At 50.2% G+C, this 23140-nt stretch overlaps 1 protein-coding gene across 3 annotated transcripts; it reads left to right on the forward strand.

The window, feature by feature from the left end:
- Positions 1 to 12107: 12107 nt before the first annotated feature.
- Positions 12108 to 21702, forward strand: BARHL2 (BarH like homeobox 2). Of its 3 annotated transcripts, none has more exons than XM_082226920.1 (4): positions 12108 to 12223; positions 15272 to 15822; positions 17741 to 17966; positions 20499 to 21702. In XM_082226920.1, exons 2-4 carry the CDS (start codon positions 15288 to 15290, stop codon positions 20809 to 20811), a joined length of 1074 nt encoding a protein of 357 aa, XP_082083046.1. In that variant the 5' UTR covers positions 12108 to 12223; positions 15272 to 15287; the 3' UTR covers positions 20812 to 21702. The 3 variants fall into 3 exon arrangements, with proteins under 3 accessions (XP_082083046.1, XP_082083045.1, XP_082083044.1); XM_082226919.1 differs by lacking the exon at positions 12108 to 12223 and adding an exon at positions 14250 to 14715; XM_082226918.1 differs by lacking the exon at positions 12108 to 12223 and having other exon boundaries at positions 14759 to 15822.
- The last annotated feature ends 1438 nt before the right edge of the window (positions 21703 to 23140 follow it).

Raw genomic sequence — 23140 nt, forward strand, 5'->3', positions numbered from 1 at the left:
ACTGCTGTTATCTCTCATACAGGGTAGCTGTACTGCAGAGTGCTTTGAAGGCGCTAGAAATACTACTAACATTCGTAACAGGGGAGCAAGCCCCACGCAGCGCGGGGATACTTGTTTCAAAGCACGGGAGCGTCAACTCAGACTACCAAGCGGCAGTAGACTTATAAGCACAGGAGCAGAGTGTGCTTCCTTATCCAGAGTCAGACCATGGATGCGTCTAGCTCAGTACTGTATTGGCTTCACTGACTGGGAGAGGCTGTCCACGATTTCAGGCTGGAAATCTCGGAGGGAGATAATGGGAATTGGCCTTGCGCGACCCCAATGAGTTTTTGTGCGTCTTAGTCAACAACAGCAAAAAACAACCCCAAGAGTTGTGAAACCGACCTTGCTCCTCTTCCGCCTGACCTCCTCGCACCGGAGAAGAGGAAAAGGCTCTTCCTTCCCCAAAGGTCGCATAGGCCCTGCCGTCTTTCCTCTGCTCCATAATAAGGAATCTGCTTCGAATCATGGTCCCTAACTTCTGGCTAGAGTCCCCACTGCCTGAAAACATACGCTGAGAAGTCTCGTGGTGGTGACACCTAACGCCGCGTCTATCACGCTTTCACTGCTTACTTGTGCAGTACAGTTGAGAAGTGAAAGGGGGATCTGGGCTGATTTAACCCGATTTCAACCATCAGAGGGAAGCGCGTGGAAAGATGACCTTTGGAACCAGAAAGGGCTCTTCCTGGCTAAATACACCCGTGTTCAGGGAAGGTGAGGGGATGAGCAGAGAGCCAGGGTAACAGGCAAGGAGGGACGTGGGGTCAAAAGACTTGGCTTCCAGCTAATTTGGGGACTTCAGCCCCAAAAGAGCCCTTCAGGACGTCTCCAGGGATCTGGATCATGAAGTTTACACCGCAATCCTAAAGCGATCTTTGGAACTGACTGCCGCAGGATTGATCGTTATTATGATTATTAATTGTTTAAACACCCACTGACTGCCTCTCAGCGAAGTTCTTGGGCTGGGGAAGGATTATCGGGTGGGTGTGGGTGACAAAGGGTTATCCCGCTTCAAAGCGAGGCTGTCCTGGTGAGGCTGTCCTCATGGGGCGGGGGGAGACGACTTCTGATTCCTGACTTAGGAACGCGCTTAGGGCGAATGCTGAGAGAGTCCCTGGAAAGCAGCAGGTGGGAAATCAAAACCCCGCACTTCTCCGAACAGCTCCACGCTTCAATCAACATCCAAGGAAGGAAGGAAGGAAGGAAGGAAGGAAGGAAGGAAGGGAGGAAGGAAGGGAGGGAGGGAGGAAGGAAGGAAGGAAGGAAGGAAGGAAGGAAGGAAGGAAGGGAAAGTCCTTCCAAGACGAGTGAAAGTGTTCGAACGCTCCATCTCCCGCCCCAAAAAACAGGAGACAGGAGAGTCTGGAGAGAGGCAGGATTGGGAGCCCCTGGAGAGAGAGAGAGAGAGAGAGAGAGAGAGAGAGAGAGAGAGAGAGAGAGAGACGGAGGGGGTCTTATTTGGACCGAGAGCGTGTGCGCCTCTGCGCGTCTCGACCGCCGGTCTTTTCCTCCTGCTGCTAATGATATTTACTTAACTGTAGCTGACAGCGCTTAAGAACGCGGCTTCCTTTCCGCTGTAAAACCGGATCTCCTTCTCCTTTCGCCTGTCAGCTCCGAAGCCAATCGCTGTAATAACCGCTGGATCATTTGAAATGTGGCTAAAGCCGCGTTGGACAAAATCAATCTGCCATTTGTTGGCTCGGAAGGAAATCACTTGCGGAGTTTGACGAAGGGCTCGCAGTACCCTTCAGCGATCCTTAATCGCATCTCCCGTCTTCCTCGGCCCATTTGCTCCCTCCCTCCTCCTCCTCCTCCTCCTCCTCCTTCTCCACCCTTTCTCTCCCTCCTTTCTACACTTATCCTTCCTTATATATAAAAATGTATATACTTTCTCTTTCTCCCCCCCACTTTTTTTTTACCCTTTCGCTTGGTCTCCAGGTAATCTGAAATGGCACTGACCCCTCTCATCCTCCCGATTACCTTTCTGAAGCATGAACTTGGGATAAAATCACACATCAGAAAATTCACTCTAATTATTTTGCAATGCCATCAGCACAGATCAATCAAGGAGGAGAAGGCAGTAGTGGAATGTTCCTCGCAGCCATGGAGGCGGCCAGCAGCGGCCCGCTTGACTGACAGTTTTGGTAATTAAGTGATTGTATAGACCTCTCCAACTGTTCTAACAACCTTGTCAGGGCCTGTCTGCGGACGGAACAAGCTGGAATCAATGTGCTTTCTGCTCCCTGAGCATTTCTGATCATGTATTCCGGACTTACATTGAGCAACAGAGAAGGGAGATAGATAGAGATTGTGATTGTTGCTGTTATTGCTGTTAATAATAAATAATAATAATAATAACTACACGATTTAAACAACAATAACGGGCAGGCAAAAAAGGAGGATATTTTTCATGGGCATAGCCAGGATTTATTTTTGTTGGGGGGCAGGTTTTATATGGGGGGGGGGCAGAACCGAGTTATCTGCGACCACCTTTTTTCAGTTTGTTAAATATTTTTATTTATTTACTTGATTTAGGGGGGCAGCTGCACCCCCCTGGCTACGCCCTATATATATATATATATATATATATATATATATATATATATATATATATATATATATGATGCTAAAAAAAGAAAAGAAAAGAGGAGCCACTAACTTTTCCTCCTACCTTTCTCTGCTCAATTAAACCCGAGTTAACGTTCTGGAGGGGGCGGGGGAGAGGCAGAGGAAAGAGGCTAAGGTAATGCAAAGCTACCGTCGGTGGTGCATTTAAATTCTTTCACACAGAGGGAGTTTAAAGGTTTTAGGGAATCCGGAGGGAAAGGCTTTGGGGTTACCTCCGCTTTTATTGGGCGAGACCAAGATCTAAGCCCTCCCTCCCTTTAAAAATATTGAAGGCTGCACTCTGCACCTACTCTAGTCCTACTGGGCTCCTCACCCGCCCAGCTAAAGTTTGCGCAGGATTCCGCTGTTAACTTCGCCTGGATCCTGCTGTAACTTTTTTTTTGGGGGGGGGGAGAGCAGAGAGACAGAATACATATTTTTTTTAATCCGTCAATCAATCAGTAAGTCAAGAAGTAATAAGTATGTAAAAGTAAATAAATAATCAATAATCAAGCAAGGGCATAATCGCTAGATTCTGGATCTGCCTGGTTTTCAAATCCCCGTCCCACACCCCTCCAGCCCCTTTCTCCCGAGCGCCCCCTTCCAGCTTCTGCCGCCCCCCTACCCATTGCCCGCCCGCTGCTCTCTTCTTCGTCGTTTGTTTCAGCTCATAGAAACATTTCTGTATCTTCCCTTGGAAATGCAGCAATTACTCGGAGGTACCGTCTATTTTCGGCCGGATTACCAGAAAGAGGCTGTTGGCACAGTGTAAATGTCAAGCAGCAGCTTTTAATAAAGCGGATGTTCATTCAGACTGTTACATTTCACGGCACGCCAAAGTGCTGTTTCCCCACCCATCCACACCCGCCCCAACCGCCCGACCCTCCTCCCTCCCTCCCTCCCTCCCTCCCGCCTCGCCTCCTTTCCCCCAGGTCACACACAAACACACACACACACACACACACAGACACCCCAATGGCCACAAGTCCTTGGAAGAACGTGACCGTGACAGCAGCAGTAGAAGGAGGAGAGGGGGAAAAGGAGCGACGTCTGTCCAGGTCGAGATCGCCACCTGCGAGGCCCTCCAGTCACTCCGGAGTGCCATCGAGGCGCCCCGGGCAGAAGGCTTTATAGCAGGAATGAAACTGTCCTGAAGTTGGTGAATCCGATTTAACGTCAGTTTCCGCGCACTGGGGATATACTGAACCCAGAAGAAACGCGCCCCCTCCTGCGTTTAGCGCTGGAGACCCGGGCTGTAAAGCCCTCAGTGCAATAAAGAAGCGCTTGATCCGGATTAAGGGGCGTGAAATAATTAGCACTTCCTGATTTTAGTTTGTTTTTGCGAGTGCTAATCCAGATTAGGATAAACGTGCTTAAAAAACTGGGGGGAAATCCCTCACTTTTCTTGAGAGTGTGTCTACAAAGGAGTAAGAGAATCGTGTTGAGAGGGGAGTCGTCTGCACAGAGCAAGTGTGGGGATCCCGTGGCCCCTTCACGTGCTGTGGGGCTCAGACTCCCATCAGCCCCAGCTAGCATGACCAGTGGTTAGGGGTGATGGGAGATGCAGGCCAAAAACGTTTGTGGTCTTGGGTATCCTCATAACCTCACAAACGCCACATGGTCCCTTTGAGGAAAATATGGGACCCTTTGACATACTGTCCTGAGGGCCAGTCCTAAAAAAATCGCAGTTTGTTAGGCGTCCTTTCAAGAAACGAGGGTTTACTCCTATCTTGAGGGCACCGTGTCTTTCTGTTTGTGTGCTTTTGTGGACTTTTCTGCCGACCGCCTTTCCGCCTGCCCAAACCAAAGGCGGTGTGCAAAGAGTGACGGCGTCTGACTCCATTCAGAACCACTGGCTGAACGGACGCACCTGACGCTGTGTGTTTGAGACGGTTGGTTCGTACACGCGCGCCACAACCACAGCGGAACGGGTGAACCTGGCGATTCGCCCAGGTCAGGTGTACCTCGTTGAGTTAGTTATACTCCCCCAATGAAAAGGATCCGGGAGGAGACAGGAAAAGGCCTAATTAATGCTCATACTGATCCCACCACGATCAGAAGAGAAATTCGCCTGCAGTAGGAATCCGGAAGATGTAGCTTTTCTGTGCTGGTTAGGCTTGCATGGGGAATCATAGACTTGGAAGGAAACCACAAGGATCATCTAGTCCAATGCAGGAATCTTTTGCCCACAATGGGGTTTGAACCCACGACCCTTAGATTAAGAGTCTCAGGCTCTACAGATTGAGCTACGAAGGCGGTAGTAGACAGAGGTAGGAAGCCCCCCAAGCTTCCTAGACTGTCTGCCTGACCAAACCAGTGAGGACCTTTCCTCAACTCCTAGACCAGGCACAGGCAAACTCGGCCCTCCAGATGTTCGGGGACTACAACTCCCATCATCCCTAGCTAACAGGACCAGTGGTCAGGGGTGATGGGAGTTGTAGTCGCAAAACATCTGGGTGGCCGAGTTTGCCTATGCCTGGCCTAGACTGATGCTAAGGTTGCTGACCTAACTTCCTCTCCCCAGTCCCACCTTGGCAGAGGAGACATCTGTCTGTCTTTGTCTCTCTCTCCTGCTGACATGAAAGAATAAGCACGGCTCCTTAGCATCTCCAGTTTAGAAGCAGGAACTTCTAACTTCTACCCGACAGATATTTCCTATAATGAATTTAGCTTTTTTAAATTTTCCATACTAATAGGCTGAATGTGGTTGCAAAGATAAGCCTTTTCCTCAGAGTGATTTCAGCTTCGGGTGCCTATACACTGCATATACTGATCCAAACTCACTGGATCGCTCTGCCCGCTTAGCTGTTCCAGCGACCTCTAGTCCAGGGATGAGGAAGCTGCGGCCTCAACTCCCTTCAGCACCAGCACACATGGCCAAATGGTCAGGGATCGTTGGAGTCCATCATCATCACCACCATCATTTTATATCCACCCTTCCTCCTTAACTCCAATGACTCTCCTTCTTTGGAGGTTTGTAAGCATAGGTTGCACGGCCAGAGGACTGGACTAGATTATGGGTAGGCAAACTAAGGCCCGGGGGCCAGATGTGGCCCAATCGCCTTCTAAATCCGGCCCGCCGACGCAGTGGCGTAGCGTGGGGGGTGCAGGGGGGCCGGCCGCACCGGGCGCAACATCTGGTGGTTAGGGTTAGGGGGCGCAAATCCATGGGTTAGGGGGCGCAAATTACTTGCCTTGCCCCGGGTGCTGACAACCCACGCTACGCCACTGCGCCGACGGTCCAGGAATCAGCGTCTTTTTACATGAGTGGAATGTGTGCTTTTATTTAAAATGCATCTCTGGGTTATTTGTGGGACATAGGAATTCGTTCATTTTCCCCCTTCAAAATATAGTCCTGCCCCCCACAAGGTCTGAGGGACAGTGGACCGGCCCCCTGCTGAAAAAGTTTGCTGACCCCTGGACTAGATGACCCTCGGGGTCCCCTCCATGATTCTAAGTAGCCCAGAGCATCAAAGATACCCACAATCTCAACGCCCCCCCCCCACGTTATAAAACCTTTTAAAATCTACCGGGTTCCCTATCCCTCCTCATGTCCATCACATCCCGCCTTGCTTCACCCCACCATTCTGGGATCTGCCTGCCATGGCAGACGTCTATGCGTTCACAACTGGCGAGGGTTTGTTTCTCTCCTGCAAAACAGAAACCGACGGCGTCTTCTCTCTGGAAACGTCCGGACCTCGTTTACCAGAAAGCGCCTGCCTTTCGGGTCGTTGGCTCTTCGAAAGGTTGTGGTGGTGGAAATCGGGCACCTTGGAAAGCGAGGTCAACGTGGAAGGTGGCTGAGCATCGAGGGCAGGTACGGCGGAGCCTAGTAAAAGGGCAGGGGCGCGTCGGACGCTTCCGTGGCGCTGGTTTAGGACAGTTTCTTTCGCTCTGCATGGACAGGCCTAGCACTTGCAGACCAATCTCTTATGGCTTGTCTTATCTTGGCTGGTTCCTGGTGCTCCTCCAGGAGGAGTGAAAAGGGAGCCCATTCTTCAGCATCTGAGAATGTGATTCCTCTAGAACTGGAACGCTCCTTGAATGGTACCTGAATCGGCTTACTAATTGTGTGACCCTCATTTGTAGCCCTCATTTATAGCTCCCACGTTTGGTGCTTTCCTCCTCACACCGATCTATCCCTAGTATTTTTATTACTGTATTTATAACTGTATCCTTGCCTCCATCTCAACACCCCCTTCTACACCTACAAACTTTCCTGGTAATCTCCTCCTGCGCAATGGCCTGGCCTTTGGGGAGGGCGCGCGCGCATGACGGCGCCTTCAGGTTACAGTAAAAGGAACCCCCGCACACACACCCCCACATTCTGTGCATTTAAAAAGAGAATTTCTGAAACTGTTGGGCTTCCTGCTTATTGAGCCAACCAAGAATCGGGATGGTTCTTCGTCGCGACCCTATTTAAAACCAATGTCAAAAACTCTAATGAGGTCGGCCGCTCCGCAAGATCCTCTCTTGTTTACGGTGGGGTTTGTCTGTCCTTTTGATCGCGTCGAAATCAAGGGCCATCGAGCTTTTTCTCATTCCTCATCAGCCCACGAGTTTGGTCCTTCGCACTGGGAAGAGGAGGACTCGGAAGACTTTGGCTCCGGAAACCGGTTCCTTGCTTGCGCAGACCTCTTCGTTTGGTTACACAGGATGGCGGGCTCCAGAAGACGGGACGCGATGGGCGGGGTGAGTGGGGAGAGATCCTGCCCGCCTCTATGTCTCTGCGTGACCTCGGTCAACACCAATCGGGTGAGGATCGATTTGCTCAACCCTCCAATCCCTCGCTCCTTCATCGACCCTTAGCAGCTCAATAGCATGATACTCTAACTGGTAGCATTCAATTTGTTCCAGTTACTACTCCCGGCTTAATAAAGCGATTGATTAGCGCTCAAAGTGCCGTTTTAATTAGCTGCTTGTTAATTAACATTGGAGAAAGGGTTCCCCCTCCTCTTTTCTCTCTCCCTTTTGTGTGTGTGTGTGTAAGAGAGAGAGAGGGTGGCACCTCTACAGATGGTTTTGATTCCCATCTTCTCTCTTCCTCCCCGCCCTCACAAGCCAATAACCTATCCTATAAAACAAGGCATTTAACAGGGATGTACTGAGAGCCAGAAACATATTGTGGAGTATCCGGGCTGCAAGGAGAATTCACCCACACTCTTCACATCGTTCCCGTCGGACGGGAGTTCGAGACCCAATGAGAACTTCTGCCCAAGGTGGACATCCATAATGGCAGAGCGAGGGGCCACGTCGCCCCTGGTTAACCTTCCCCAGCACAGTCTAAGTCATTTGCTTGCCAGATGCAGAAAGAGGCGACCATGGCGATTTCACTCTGCCTTAGCCGGGGTCCGCTGCAACTTCGTGCGCGCTGGAGGCGCAATGAAATTGACAGATCTGCCTTCATGGAAGGGAACCTTCATTTGGGCGCGTTCGCTGTTCGCCTGTAAGCAGTCGCGCGCTTAGGTCTTTCACCCACGCAGGAGACCCCTTTATTTCCAAGAGAGAAGTTGGAACAAACAAACTAAAAAATAAAATAAAACCCAGCCTCGGCTTCTTCTGGGTGGAGACACCAAAAATAATGAGGCAGGGAAGCTGGTAGGAGGGCAGCTCCTTTGGGGCCCCGGAGGTGGAGCTTGGCTCTTGAAAAGAAAGAAGAAGAAGAAAAAGAAAGGGAGGGGGAGCTAAACACAAATCAAACACTGTTAATATCAGGCGCCCAGGGGAATCCTATGCGCAGTCGGCAGTAGGATACCTACCGTAATTCGCCTAAAGTCGGCGAGGAACTGAGCAGGGAGCGTTAAAAGCGACGGGAAGAGAGCAGTGGGGAGGAAGGGGGGGGGGGAGAAAAGAGAGCAGGGGAGTTTCCTTTTATTGCTAAATCTGCCACAGAGGAACAAAGAGAAACCGTTAGAGAAGTTTGTACACCATATCCTGGCGATTAGCACCCCAAATTCATGCCCTGCATTGGAAATCCAGAATCTGGATCTAGAATCTGGTTATTTCCCCGCGAAGCAATAGAGAAGAGGTTTCAGTTTAAGCTGGCTTGCTGTTTCAAAGCAGACCTCCCAAAAAACAACAACCCGCTTCTTATTATTTATTTATTATTTTTCATTATTAACAATCATAGAGAGAGAGAGGAGGGTAACTAGGAAACTCCAGAGAGTTGAACAACTCTGAAACGAAAGGGCGGGGGATTCCTTTTGTTTCTTCTCTATGCAGTTAGTTGCCCATGGAGTAGGGAACCGGTGACTGTAGGATCAGTAAATGGAGGAGGAACTCCAAAGGCCATCTAGTCGTTCTCTGCTTCCCACCCAACCTCCTTCCGCTTCCCACCTAGCCTACCCATTCCAGGACACCGTGTGTCACAAAGAGCACACAGCTCCTCAAAAAACGTGAACCCAGCTAACCCATCTCGACAAAAGACGGCCGGCCACCCACCCGCCTCTCCCTGTCTATTTCGGAAACAAATTCCTCCCTGGTGTAAAAATACGGCCATCATAATGATCAAAAAGACTTCAAACTCCAGGTCCTGCCGCTGGATGGACGTCCAATAGAGTTTATATATTTAAACTGCAACCTCCTCACCTTGACTAGAGGAAGCAGCAAGTTCCACTAAGCTGGGTGCTCCGTCTTTGAAACCAAAACTAATTAGGACCGGGATAGTTGCAATGCGGATAAGAATTGCACTGGGACCCGTCACAACTTCCAGAAGCCACCTGGAAGTTCTCCTCCGCAAGCTCCACTGAAACGAATGGGAGCAGAACAAGCAGGCAGCACTAGAGGATACTTTTGCCTTGCTCCGGAGAATTTTGGACTGCCTTTTGTGGTTATTTACTAAGCGTCGTTCCCGGTCCGTTTTCCCTGCTGCCTTGTGAAAGTTTCCTATTTAAAGCCGCAGGGATTGTGAAACTCTGATTAAAACAATATCAAGTCGCTGCCTCCTTGCAATCCCATCGCCAACTATTAGCAAAAGAGCATCAAAAGTACCTCTCTTTTCTATAGCTCTTCTCCTTAAATGTAATAGAATCAGACCAAGAGATTTGTGGAGACAATAGAAGCCTCTATTGTCGCCGCCTAGTGGGCAAATAGGCCAGTGCAGTTTTATAGGAGCAATTTTGACAGCGGGCTGCTGAAACTTTGTTTTAAAACCGGGGTAACCCAACCCTAAAACAGTCACTCAACCCTAGGTTCTGGAAATTTCATAGCCGACGTCAAAATATCTCCCTCTTCCGCGTTTTAAGCGATTTCTCTTGCTAACAAGAAATGCAAACGAGCTATGCGGAAATCACAGAGTGGGGGTTTTGTTTTGGTGGCGGTGGGATGGGAGAGATTTAAATTTAAGAGAGAGTAGGCAAAGGGATGAGGGGCTTGGACTGTTTATCACCTGACCCTTTCTAGTAATTCCATGGCACTAAGCCAATCCGAAACCCACTGTGGAAGCAGAGAACGCGGGCTTTATAAAAAACGGGTTTCAACCTACCACACCTCAAGGTTTAAACAACACGCGCACGCTCATATAGTCTGAGAAGAATTGTCCATTCAAAATCTCCTTTAAAAAACACACATGTGAAAGGAAGAAGCTATAGCGGTCTCGCCTTCTTCACATTTTATAAATTGCTTTAAGTTAATGTAAACCTTGATTTTGGGAGGAGAGCGGAGAAAGAGGAATGGACTTCTAGCCGCACATATTGGTGGAGTTGGAAGCCCGAGTTTACCCTGTAGTTGTGAAACTTTTTCTGCGCGTACCAGGGTGCTGTCCATTTTGTCCAGAATTTCCCCTAAAGAGAAAGAATGAAGGAGAGAATAAAGAGAGAGGGGGAGAACTGTACTAATATAGAGATACAGAAATATAACCCAACAGAAAGCCCAGCTTTGAACCAAATGAACAAGAACAGCACACCCGTATCTGCAAATTGATTCCCATTAAATAGGCTTTCCCCCCCGCTTCCACCCCTCACTTCCTTGATTTCTGCCCTCCCCTCAAACCCTTAACTGTACGAAAAGTGTGTGCATGTGTGTGAAACTTATGTGACAGACACACATTCAGACACTATTAACTGAAGCTTTTCAGAAAAAGTCGGTTTGGATGGCAATTCTGAAAGTCCCAACCCCCCCTCACAGAATAAACATTCCCAAATAATCCTCACTCACCCAGGGCCCCCTCCCAGGTAATTCTGCAGTTTAAGTTCAGAACTGGGGGGCGGGGATAGCAAGCCCAATTAAACAACAACAACAACCCTCCCAAACTCCTGACTTTAAAATGTAGCCCATCAAGGAAAAACAACGACGTGGGTTTTGTTCACGGCAGCGCGTACATTAGGCAGAAGCAGGCGAATCCCATTTGTAGGTTACGCGAATGTTAGAGAACCTCGATCGGACCCTCATTTTCTCTCTCCTTCTATCTTTCCGGCTTCTCTTCCTTGTTCTCACTTCATCAGTCTGAGCGCCTCGTCGTGCTCTTCGGAGGTCCTGCTCCGCCTGGGAACCGTTTCTGATTCCGCCCAAATCAAATATCATTAATAAAGATTAAGCGGCTAATTATGACGCCCTCCAGACGTGGCCTGAAAGTGGGCCGCTCTGGCGCGTGGGCCACGCACCTGTCTCTTGGCAAGAGCGCTCTCCTGCCTGTTACATTATCTCGTCTTGCGGGAGAAATTTCTTCCATCTTTGCCAAAGGAAAGGAAGGTCGTTGGTCCAATTTATTCCTAACCGCGCAGCTACCCTCTCCATTCCTTCTCAAATAAACCCAGATCATCGGAACTGAATTGTTTTCAGAGAGGAGTTTGGGGGAAGAGAAAGGCTGCCTGATATTTTAGAGAGTGTCCCTTTACAGAGAAAAACCAAAACAAAACCATTTGGCCATCAACTTTGACGCCCGAGCAAACCAATTCTTGGAAAGCGTGCGCCACTGATTTGAACTTGAGTTCTCAAGAATGCAGCGGTCCTAAATCTATTTTTTTATATATTTGGGGTTCGAGTGGAAATAAAGGAGACTTCCGAGGAAGCACGCTCCTCGGTGGGTGTTTTGGGAAGATTGCAACGTATGCAAACATACAAACAAACGGGTATGTAAGGTGCACAACGCCAAGGCAATGAGTGTCATTTTAGGGGCATTCGTTCCTGCGGTTGAAATGACACTAGATTTGCAATGTTACTGCAGAATTAAAACTCTCTCTCCCTTTCCCCTCCACCTTTTTAAGGCCGATCTCCTTACTTTTACGCACGCACTTCTCCGGGGTATCTTTAAAAAAACACACCAAAGGTCACAGAACGGAGCACAATGGCGACTTTCCAAGCTGCTTTCTGCCTCCCCCAGCTAGCAACCCACCAATAACTACAAGCGATTCCCAGCGATGGGAGATCGTCGGTGGGGGAGGGCAGGGAAAGGGGAGAGCAGTGTATGTGAGCGGGTGGTGGGGGTTGTGGGAGAGAGAGATTAAGCAATGGGGGCGCCCAAAGAAGACGGAAGCATCTCCCCTCTCTCGGACCTAGCTGTTCAATGTAGTCCCAAGCCGCTTGGCGCTGGGTTCTTCGCCGACACCTGCCCAGACGCAGGGGACGAGACCTAACTCAGGTATTTGGTTTCCTTCTCCGATTCCCTTGCATTCCCCACCCTCTTATGGTGAGGTTCTCTATAGTTTTTTCTTCTTCTTTTGGACAAGGGGGTGTTTTAAACCGGCCCGCGTCCCTTGCAAGCTAATCGGCCCCTTCCCTCTCCAATATTTTAGCCAGGAGCTAAATCTGCTCCTTCCTTTCTGAAAAGAGAACCATCGCTGCAGCAGGGGCGCACGCAGGGAAAAGTCTACGGTGCACCGCTGCGTCTCCCCAGCTCCTCACTCCACTGTAAATTACATCCATCTCTCTCTTTTTAAAAAAGGAGGTGTGTGTCAACCCATCCACATCCCTCCCTCCTTTTCTATGTTTCTACTTTAATGTCCTTTCGCTTTCACTACAAATAATGGCTGAGAGAAGCCCCCCCCCCCCAGGTTTGCATTTTGTCGTGTGTGTGTGTCGCAGAGGGGGGGGAGAGGGGGGGGAGACTCCTGGCCCGTTTACCTTCGATTCCCCGAGTCCTTCAGGAGGGCGCAATGCGGAGTGAACTGTATCTCGCCGAACTTTGAATCATTCATTAGCACCTTATAATTACTCTGCTAATTAGGCTGACACGGCACTTAATCGGGAGTAATACGTCGCCTTGTCACTGGCAGTTCGCATTACACTGACATTCAACAAGAGACAGGTCGGAGTCGTGGCGTCCTGGAGAAAGTGACGCAAGTTGAGGATCTCCAAAGAATCGGCGGAAAATGTCACACACACACACAAGTATATGCACGCACTCTCCCTCTCTCTCTCTTCCGGAGTCTCATGCGGATAAGTAGGAACTATTCCGGTTTTAAGCCATGGGAGCTTAGTACAAGGGAGAAACCGGAGTGAAGTGTGAGAAGGAAGGAAGGAAGGAAGGAAGGAAGGAAGGAAGGAAGGAAGGAAGGAAGGAAGGAAGGAAAAGAAAAGGGGGGAAAGCACTAGAGACCCCTGGAATCTGGCAGAGTGGAGTTGGCGGGCGGCACCGGAGCCCTACACTTTGCATCTGGCCCTGGGCCTTGCAGCACCGGTGAGCTGCCTCTCCAAAGGACCAGGCGTGCAGGCGGCGAATGGGCTTCTCTTTGCTCGATTCCCATCTTTTCACCAGGCGCGGCTGCTCCCTTCTCTTCGCTCTCCTCTTGGAGAAACCGAAGCGAGCCGTTTCCCCACTTGGCTCCCGACCGAGATCTCATCTGGTCCAGCTCTCATCCCTGTTTCCCTGTTCCGCCTCCTCATTCCTAGCTTCCACCATCCAGGAATGTTGCAGCATTATTATTATTATTATTATTATTATTATTACAAAAGCAAAACAAAAAAAGACACCATACTCACCTGTCTCCCAGCAAAGAAAATATGGGAATAGGGGAGAGCAGTAAGGAATCCCTAGAAAGCTGAACTGACCCCCCCCCTCCGCCTCCTCTTTGGAATGGATGGATCCCCTGTGCGGATGCTTGTTTCGCTTTTGTAATGCATCGCCTTGATTTAAATATCTAGGGCACGTGAGATCTCACACCTCCCAACAGCTGGCAAACATTATATATATATATATGAGAACTGTAACTGTTCTGTCTCACCCCTTAAATATCTTTCTCTCTCACTCTGTCCTTTAAAACAAATCCTGCATTTCTTAATGATTTTTATTGGCGTCTAGTGTGGATAATAGCTAACCATTTACATCCAGATATAAAACTGGGGAGGGAAGGAGGGAGGGTGGAAGCCTGCAGATTCTAAAAAAGAACAGTCCCAGATCTGAAACTGACAAGGTCCCTTGTCCTCCCCCATCTCCCCCCCGCCCCCGCCCCTTCTCCAGCTTCCCTTCACTCTTATTGGCTGCCAACTGCTGAGCGTCAGGTTCGACCATCCTGGCTGCCAATGGGGGGGCTCCTATTCTACGGCGGACCAAAACCGAAAAGAAACACCCCCCCACTCACACACAAAGTGGTGTGTGGGGGGGGGGGGAGGAAAGCCACCCCAAACAAACCTAAACCCTCTTGGATGGTTTAGAATAAAGTGCGCGCAGGCGGATGGCAATGGCTGTGACGTCACGGGCGGAGTGGCAGGAGAGAAGGCGGCTGGCGCGAGGAAGAGGTAGGCAGTGGCCGAGGCTCCGCGTCGCCTCCTCCTCCTCCTCCTCCTCCTCCTGCTTTTGCACCACGCCTCAACTTTCCAAGAAAGTTCAATAACTCCTGGGCGCAGGCGAGAGAGAGAGCGCGCGAGCTGGAGAGCCGAGAGGCTGGCGCTGGGAGACCGAGGTGCCGCACCAGGCAGCCCCGCCGGCTCGCCCGCCCCGCTGCGCCTCTGCCTTCGCCATCAGCATCATCGCGCCTCTTCTTCTTCTTCCTCCTCCTCTTCTTCCTCAAGCCACCTTCTTCCTCCGACTGCATCGCGCGTCCCCCTTCCACAGCGCCCAGGCGATGCTGTCCATTCCACCGGGGCGAGCGCGGCTGCTCTCTCTTAGCGCTGCCTGAACGAGACGCCAAACACGTGTGTCAGGCTGGGGGTGGTGGGGGGCGTGTGTGTGTGTGGTGGGGGGCGAGTGTGGGGGGCCAGCTCTTCCAGAGGGTGCCGATCTCGCGCCTTCCCTCCGATTTCTCCCCCAATTTCCCTCTATTCCTTCACGCTCCCCTTGCTCCATCGTTATCCCCCCTCCTCTCCAGAGTCTCTCTCCGTCTTTTGTGTGTTGTTCATGTCCGCATCTCGTCGCCCCCCCTCCGTGCTCTGCCTCCCCAAGCCCTCTCCTTCCCCCGTGTGAATTTCGGCCTTAGACAGCCGTGCTTGGCGAGCTCCCGAGTCGTCCAGGATTGATCGGCGTCGATTGTTTTGTTTTGAAATCCGTGGGTCGGTCGATCTTCCAGATTCCACTCGGTGCAAAAAAACAAAAAGAAAAAAAAACCTGTTCGTGCGAGAGAGAGAGAGAGAGAGAAAAGGAGTCGCGTTGGGGGAGGTCTGGGGGATGATCGAAGGCGCTTCTTGGAACGGCGACCATGGAAGGGTCTAGCGGCTCCAGTTTTGGAATAGACACGATTTTGTCTAATCCCAGGTCCGGCAGCCCGGGCATGATGAACGGGGACTTCCGAGCGGCCCACGGCGAGGCCCGCGCGGCGGATTTTCGCAGCCAAGCCACCCCTTCCCCCTGCTCGGAAATAGACACTGTGGGGACGGCTCCCTCGTCGCCCATCTCGGTCACGGCGGAGCATCCGGAGCAGCAGCAGCAGCCGCAGCATTTGGCGCAAGACGGGCTCCCTGCGCAGCATCTTCACCTCCATCACCCGCAGCAGCAGCAGCAGCAACAACAAAGTTTGCAGCCATCTCCCCAGCAGCAGCAACAGCAGCAGCAGCAGCAGCAACTGGGTTCGGGCAGCTGTGCCCCCAGGACTTCTACTTCTTCGTTTCTCATCAAAGACATTTTGGGAGACAGCAAACCGCTGGCGGCTTGTGCACCTTACAGCACCAGCGTCTCGTCCCCGCATCACACCCCCAAACAAGAGAGCAACGCGGCCAGCGAAAGCTTCCGGCCAAAGCTGGAGCAGGACGACAGCAAAACCAAACTGGACAAACGCGACGACTCCCAGAACGAGCTCAAATGTCACGGTGAGTAAAAGGCAGCGTGCGCCTTTTCCGTCCTTCTTCCTTCGCCTTCCTTTTTTTTTTTTTTTTTTACCCGCGAGGAGGCTTCGAACGTTCCCGGCGTTCCATTGTTTATGTTTCGAACGTTCGGTACATTCTCGCGGCGCTCCCCCGAGTTTCGCGTCCAATCAAGCCGTCCTCGAATGTTTCTGTTGCACGAAATTCCTCTCGGAACTTTGGACGTCGACTTGGAACATTGAGATGATTTGGCCATAAGCGAAGAACTGAGACGTTTTAGAAAAAAAAAGCACCGGGAAAATAAAGCCAAGCCCGGTCAGGAAACTGAAAAGCACTTTCAGTTTATTTTATTTTTTTTGCAAAGAAATAGAGTTCTCAAACTTTTCTTTTTGCATTTTAAAGAATTAAATATTTAAAGAATATTTATATAGCTGGGAATATTTCTTCTCTGTCCGTAAGGTTGTGCATCTTTTCCTTTACCTCCCATTAAAAAGTTGGTAGTGGTGCAAGAAATTTGTGTTCTGAAAGTGTGCTCTTCAACAACACTAATATAATAAATAGCTGGGTGTGATTAGATATTTTAAAATGCATATATGTATTATTATTATTATTATTATTATTATTATTATTATTACTCCTGTTTACACTATTTTAAAAACACAGCTCGCAGAAGTTTAGGAACTATTAATTAATAAGACTCATTTCCAAGAGCGTTCAAAGAAAGTGATCTTTAAAAAAAAGTTTTTTAAAGATGGTTGATCAGATTGGAACCCCCTTTTCATTTTTATTTTATAACCCTCGTGAAGCAGCCTCGCCAGCTGATTTTATACTGTATTGCTGGTTCCGTGGGTTATCTTAAGGAGTGTGCAAGAAATGTGCATTTTCTAAAATCCAAATATATAAGGGCGCGTGTGTGCAACCCTGTAACATTCTGCCAATCGCTGGGGAAAATAATAATAATAAAAAGCTGCTGCCAAGGGAATCCCACTTATCAGGGCAGGAGCCTTTGAAACGCGGAGGTAAGAGCAGACACATTTTGCTAATTTTACAGCCTTCAGATATTTTGCAGTGGCTAATAGATGGGCGCTCCAGTATGCTATTCATTTTAGCATTAGCATAAGAGTGTCCAAAAACAGATGTACAGCCTCGTCTAGCAATTTTTTTCTGTTGGTTAGTTGGTGCACCAACCTCCCCAGTGGGTCAATTAGAGAGATTATTGTTCTTCCTGCAGGGAAGATCAAGGAGCGCCGAGAAAGAGAGAGAGAGAGAGAGAGAGAGAGAAGGGGGGAGGGAGAGAAACACCCCAGTACGAACACAGATGGATTGACATATCGATTTCCTAACATTTCAGCACCAGAAAACCCAACCCAGAACAGAACTCCTAGTTGCCAAAGAGAACCCGGCAACCCTTGCGCCGTCGTCACCTGGGCAGGCGAAGTCCAACTTTGCTTCTTTCCCCCGTGACGTAGCATGGTTTTATAATAACCGTTTCCCCAAGTGCACTTCGAAAGCGGGGAAAAGAAATAGGGATTTGCCGGACGGAGAGGGAAATCAAGCCCCTCCAGAAAGGCGGGTGTTATTTGTGCGCGACGGGAGGAATCACCACTCCTGGGAAATCCTTTTTTGAGTCACAACCTCCTCCCTGAGATTGAGTTCTTAATCCATGGGACCCTACTGCGGCCAACTAAATTGAGGTGTTGTGGACTGCGGCGAAAAAATACAACCGCTCCCCAGCAAAATAAATAAATAAACCATAATTAGTTCTACTGAGCAAATCGGTTGAATCCAACCAAGATCCAAAACAAGGAAGGTCTCCAGACCAGGCTGGGGAGATATTGTGTTTGGGTTTGCGCTGCCCCAGTGCACTGTCTCCGCGCTTTCCTCCGGCACTAAAACCCGACCTCTGCGTCTTGTTCTTTCGTAGGGACAAAGGAAGAAGGCGACCGTGAGATCTCCAGCAGCCGAGACAGCCCTCCGGTGCGAGCCAAGAAGCCCCGCAAGGCGCGGACGGCCTTCTCGGATCATCAGCTCAACCAGCTGGAGAGGAGCTTCGAGAGGCAAAAGTATCTCAGCGTCCAAGACCGCATGGATTTGGCGGCGGCCCTCAACCTGACCGACACGCAGGTCAAAACCTGGTATCAAAACCGAAGGTAGGGCAGGCAGAAGCACGTGGAGGGGGCGAAGGCCTTTCCCCTGGTTCTCCTTGGCATTCCCTCCCCAGTTTTCCCAACGCACCGACTCTCTTATGTTTGAATTAAACCGTAATTTAGGAAGGAAGGGGGAACTCAACAGGAAAGCAACCCGCAGCCTGGGGAGTTGCTGTCCCGCTTCCAATTCCCTTGGTTTTACTCCCAGGAAAGTCTGCAGATTTGGCTGCAACCCTAAAAAGGACTTTCCTGAGCGTAAGTCTGCTTTTTGGGGAGCAGGGGAGCCAAATAAAGTCTGCGGTTTCCAAACCGCTTCACTCCATCGCCCCAATCCAAGGTTCTTTACCAAGAGAGCGCAGATAAGGAACGCGTGCTCTCTGTTTGGGTTTCTCCAACCAGGACGCCAAATCGAGCTGGGGACGGTTGCCTTCTCTCCCCGTGGGCCCCGCAAACCCCCGCCAGTTTGCCCCACTCCTTTCCTACACGTGTACCGTGGTAGTAAGTAAAAGACAGGAACCAACCCCCTCTCCCCCACAGCAAAACAAAGGATGGAAAGTTAACGTGTCAATCAGTGGCGTGGCTTCTTGAGAAAGCTAATTAACATGGCAGGAATCGCGACGTGGAGGGATCCTGCCTGGACGGGTGACCTTAGAGTTCCAGTCTAGGGTCTGGCCCCTTTCCCTAAGGCCCCAGCCTCCTCTTGGTCGCTCTCCCAGTTTCTCTCTCCCCCCCATTTTCCTTCGCCCCATGTTTCTTTCCCCCTCTAAAAATTCGGTTCTTGGCGCGCCTCTCCAACCCACTTGGAAAGCGCTGCCCTTTTTCCAAGCGTTTCCTCGCTCTTGGCGCCTGTGGATAAGAAACTGGGGTGGGGGGCTGGATGAAGAAACCAAGTCTTAAATGAGTATGTCTCCCCACCCCTCCCCTCAAGAAATCAACAACAACAAAGGCGCTGCAAGAGCAGAAAGCGGGGATTTCTAGCTTCTCGTCGATGACGGCTGCGTTGGAAAAGCGCGTCCAGTTGTCGTCTTTGCCATAATTTTCTGTCTCATTACATACGGTCGCAGCCACCCTAATTCTGTCGGAAAACATTAGTGTCATTTATCGCCAATCTAAACAGCAGCGCCATGTTTATTAATTTGGCTGCAATTGCTGGGTCGTGATTTTGTGTGTGTGTGTGAGAGAGAGAGAGAGAGGAGGAGAGCGAAAGAGCGAATGTGTGCAGGATGCACCAGCTCCGGCAGCTTACTGGGGCTTGAGAGAGATGCATGGAGACTCAGAATGGGAACCTGTGTGTGTGTGTGTATGTGTGTGTAGCGCGCGCGCGCGCGCACACACACACACACACGGAAACTGCACTAAGGTTCTGGAATAATTGACTCGCTATATACTCTGATTATTTATCAGCGTTCCTTTAAGTCGGCTGGCAGGAGTTGGATGTGTGTATGTTGAAATATTCGAACAAATGACTTAATTTGCTTTCGGTTGAGTGATGCTTGCTATGAATTACACACACACACCAGACTAGGATTTTGGAAGAACAGAATTATCAGTTCTTCGTTCTAAATTATCCTCTCAGAATTTAGTCTAAAACCCATTTAGTCTAAAATCAACTTCAGTGGCAGGAGGACCCAATGACCCAGGCTGACACTTCCCATCCCAATAAGTCTTCTAAAACGGTCAAAATAAAGACGCAAAGCGTTTTTGTCGTCTTTTTGGTATTGGGTGAGATTATTTGCAGAATCAAATTATCTTGATCTGAATTGTCGGTAAAAGTTGGAGCTTCTGTGTCGGTTCTCTTTTTATATATATACGGGAGGAGGCGCTTACCCCCTGCCCCCCCCGAAGTAATTGCCTCAGGAATGGAAATGTTAGGGGTATTTTAGCTGTCCCTTTTAAATGGGTGTTTTAGTAAGTCGGAGTGAGCTGTGCCTTCCCGGTTTTAAAGCGCAGAAAATTAACAGAGGGGAGGCTGGCGGGAGAAAGAGAGTGAATGTTTGGTTTGAGGAGCTGATAATGAAGAGAGAAAAAAGAGGTTTCAAGTTTTGTTGTATGCTTGGAAATATGCCTTTTAGCAGACTTTCAGGTGGGTAGTTTTCAAGTCACCTGCCTCCAGCTTCAGAGACAGGACGAGTTAGAACCAGAGGAAGGAAGAAATGGAGGATGGATGGCTCTATCTGTGCGTAACTCACTGCTTCCTACGTTCTATTATTTTGAAGCGGTTATTCCTCATTAACCATTGCCCTTTACGCCTATGCAATCCGGACGGTGGATGCAATAATTTTAGAGTCGCTATCACCTTTAAGGAAGAAAGGATCATCGCAATCATTCAAAGGAGGGAAATAAATCAGAGATCTACCCAAGTGGCGCCCTTGATTCTGCTCCTACAAGAAGGGCTCCCCTCTTATTTTGCTTTTTAAAAAGAGGGTGAGGAGTTGTCCTTCCGATCTGATCCTCCTGTCCCCACCGACTCTCTCCCCCCCCCCCGCAATTTGTGGCCCCGGCCTAGCGGCGTCTCTTTCTCCCCTTCTCCCGCAGGACCAAGTGGAAGCGGCAGACGGCCGTGGGCTTGGAGCTCCTGGCCGAAGCGGGGAATTACTCGGCTCTGCAGCGGATGTTCCCGTCGCCCTACTTCTATCACCCGAGCCTGCTAGGCAGCATGGACAGCACCACGGCGGCCGCGGCGGCCGCAGCTATGTACAGTAGCATGTACCGGACTCCTCCGGCGCCTCACCCCCAGCTGCAGAGGCCTCTGGTCCCCCGGGTGCTGATCCACGGCCTTGGACCCGGAGGGCAGCCGGCCCTCAACCCTTTGTCCAACCCTCTCCCGGGGACCCCCCACCCGCGGTGAAAGCGCTCCCCCTGGGGGGGGAGGGGAGGGGAGCTTCGCCCTCCCCCAGCTCCCCGCCCCCGCGCATTCCGCTAACAGACTCCCCCGCTTCACTCCCCCTCACTTAAGACCACTGCTAATCAGCCAAGGATGGAGCCCAGCCGAGTGAGGAGGAGGAGGAGGAAGGGGGGGGCGGTGGATGCGAGAGGTTCTCCAAGCAGCGAGAGAGGCGACCGGCTCCGAGCGAGAGCGGGGACTCTGGAACCCGTAAGTGAATCTTCACATCCAGCCAGGCCCGCGTCAGTCCGTCCCTTGGCCGGAGGAGGAGGGGGGAAGAGAACTGCGGGGGGAGGGGGGGTTTGCTTGCGATCGTCTCTAGGAGAGAGTTGGGGAGGGGGTGCAAGAAAGAGACTGAGATCCAGCCAGTCGCAGCAAAGACTTTTGAGTGACACACAGAGAGAAAGAGAGAGAGAGAGAGAGAGAGAGAGAGGACGCCCCTCCCCCCCAACACTGATCCCAGAAGATGAGGAGACGGCGGCGGTCTTGGGGAGACGGAGAAGTTTGCACTGAATTTCTCATGACCTTTTTTTCTTACCGAAAAGTGGCATGCTCCGTATGCTATATATATATCTATATATCTATATCTATATCCATATATAGATATATACGAGATATGTAAAATGTACATTTTGAACAGGCTGGTGTGCGAAGTGATATATCATATTTATTATATGTTGTTCCAAAAAAGAAAAGAAAAAAAGAAAGAAAAGAAAAAGAAAAAAAGAAAAGTCACATATACATTAGTGGTGGTGGTGGTGGGGGAACGGCAACGAAGCAAAACAAAACAAAAAAATCTTCCCCCTCTACTCTCTCCTTTTCCATGCTTTTTTTTTTGATTCAGTAAAAAATAAATGCTTAGATGACGACGACAAAAATTATATAGATTTTTGATGACTGAAAAATGACAAAACGAAGGGGGAAAAAAGGAAATAAACTTTTATCTTTTTTTAAACAAATGCGTAGGTCCAAACTAGCTAATTTTCTTAAGCCAAACGCGCTTGGCCGCGGGGGGGGGGGGACGGGACTCTGCGAAGAAATGCGCAGAGCGTGCCTGCGTCTGTGTGCGCTGCTCAAATTCACCCCACCAAAACGTGTGCTGCTGGCGTTCCGTTTTTGAAAAGTTGATAGGAGTTTGTGACTTTTCGAAGCAACAGATTGGAAGGGAGAATCAAGTGTTTTCTTTGGGCGAGGGGAGAGGGGAAGGGGGGCTTGCTACTTCAAGCTTGTGCGGTGAAAGATCCATGATAAGCAATACTGTTTTGCTCTTTTAAAAAAAAAAATTGAGGAGGGTGGATTTGGTTCTAAATAGGCCGTTATAACCTGGGAATGTTGGGGCTGCTTTTCCTCCTTCGCTGCTGTGTACAATTCTCTCTCTTGTTTTTTGGCTCCCGTTGTTGAATATTTAAAAGTGGGGGGCGGGGAGAGAAAGAGAGAGAGAGGACTTGAATGGTTTGCTAAAGGTGGCCGGATGTCTGGGAAACCAAAATGTGGTCTCCCGGCCTGGCAGCTGTTCCGAGGCCGCAGAAGCGTTGGGGAGAAACGCGGAGGACAGACAGGAAGCGGGAGACGCTCGAGGGGGGCAATTAGGAGCGTGGACCCCAGGCAGGAGAAAACCCACCCCGGGTTCACAGCCGAAGGGGATGTTTGCGTGGAGGGGGCGGCGGGAAGGGGGGGGGGCGGGCGAGAGACCTGGAGATCTTTGATCTCTCCCCAGCCCCAGGGGTCTTTTTCTCCCTTTCCCTCCAAAGACCCCGCTTCTCCTTTTCTCCCTCTACAAATCTTTTTTGTTCAGCTTTTTATTTTTAATTCTTCTTAAACCTCCCCTTCTTAAAAGGGGCAGGCAATTCGGTGGTGCGGTTGTGTGTGTGCGTGTGTGTGTGCGGACTGGAAGACTTTGCGGGGTCTGGGTTGAGAAGGAGCAAGAGGGAAGGCGGGGAAAATGGGGAACAAAAAATAAAAAATAAAACGGGGTGTGTGTGTGAAAAGGAGAAACTGTGGCTGGCTTTGCGACGGAACTGGGGGGGGGGGGGATAACCGCCTGAAAGTGATGCAAAAGGAGAGGCGAGCGGAGCGGCTCCTTCCCTCCCTCTGGCCTCTTTGGCCTGAGTTGGGGGGGGCTGCCTACCTCTCCCCCCCCGTCCGTTCTGCCAATCCGGATCAGCCCTCCAAGCCATCAGAAAGCCCCAACCTTGGAAGAACGAGCGCGCATCTCTCCCTCCCCTCCTCCTCTTTAAAATTAGAAAGATATACAGCAATTACCTATAAAACATTCATAACGCCCGTCCAATAT

This window comes from Podarcis vaucheri (assembly GCF_965113315.1).
Source record: "Podarcis vaucheri genome assembly, chromosome: 6".
Taxonomy (NCBI): Eukaryota; Metazoa; Chordata; class Lepidosauria; order Squamata; family Lacertidae; genus Podarcis; species Podarcis vaucheri.

What these genes read in the sequence shown, in the direction of transcription:
- BARHL2 (XM_082226918.1), top strand. Translation starts at nt 15,216, where the DNA reads ATGGAAGGGTCTAGCGGCTCCAGTTTTGGAATAGACACGATTTTGTCT. An exon ending in GAACGAGCTCAAATGTCACG is followed by an intron (nt 15,823 to 17,740) that starts GTGAGTAAAAGG and finishes GTTCTTTCGTAG; the next exon opens with GGACAAAGGAAGAAGGCGAC. An exon ending in ACCTGGTATCAAAACCGAAG is followed by an intron (nt 17,967 to 20,498) that starts GTAGGGCAGGCA and finishes CTTCTCCCGCAG; the next exon opens with GACCAAGTGGAAGCGGCAGA.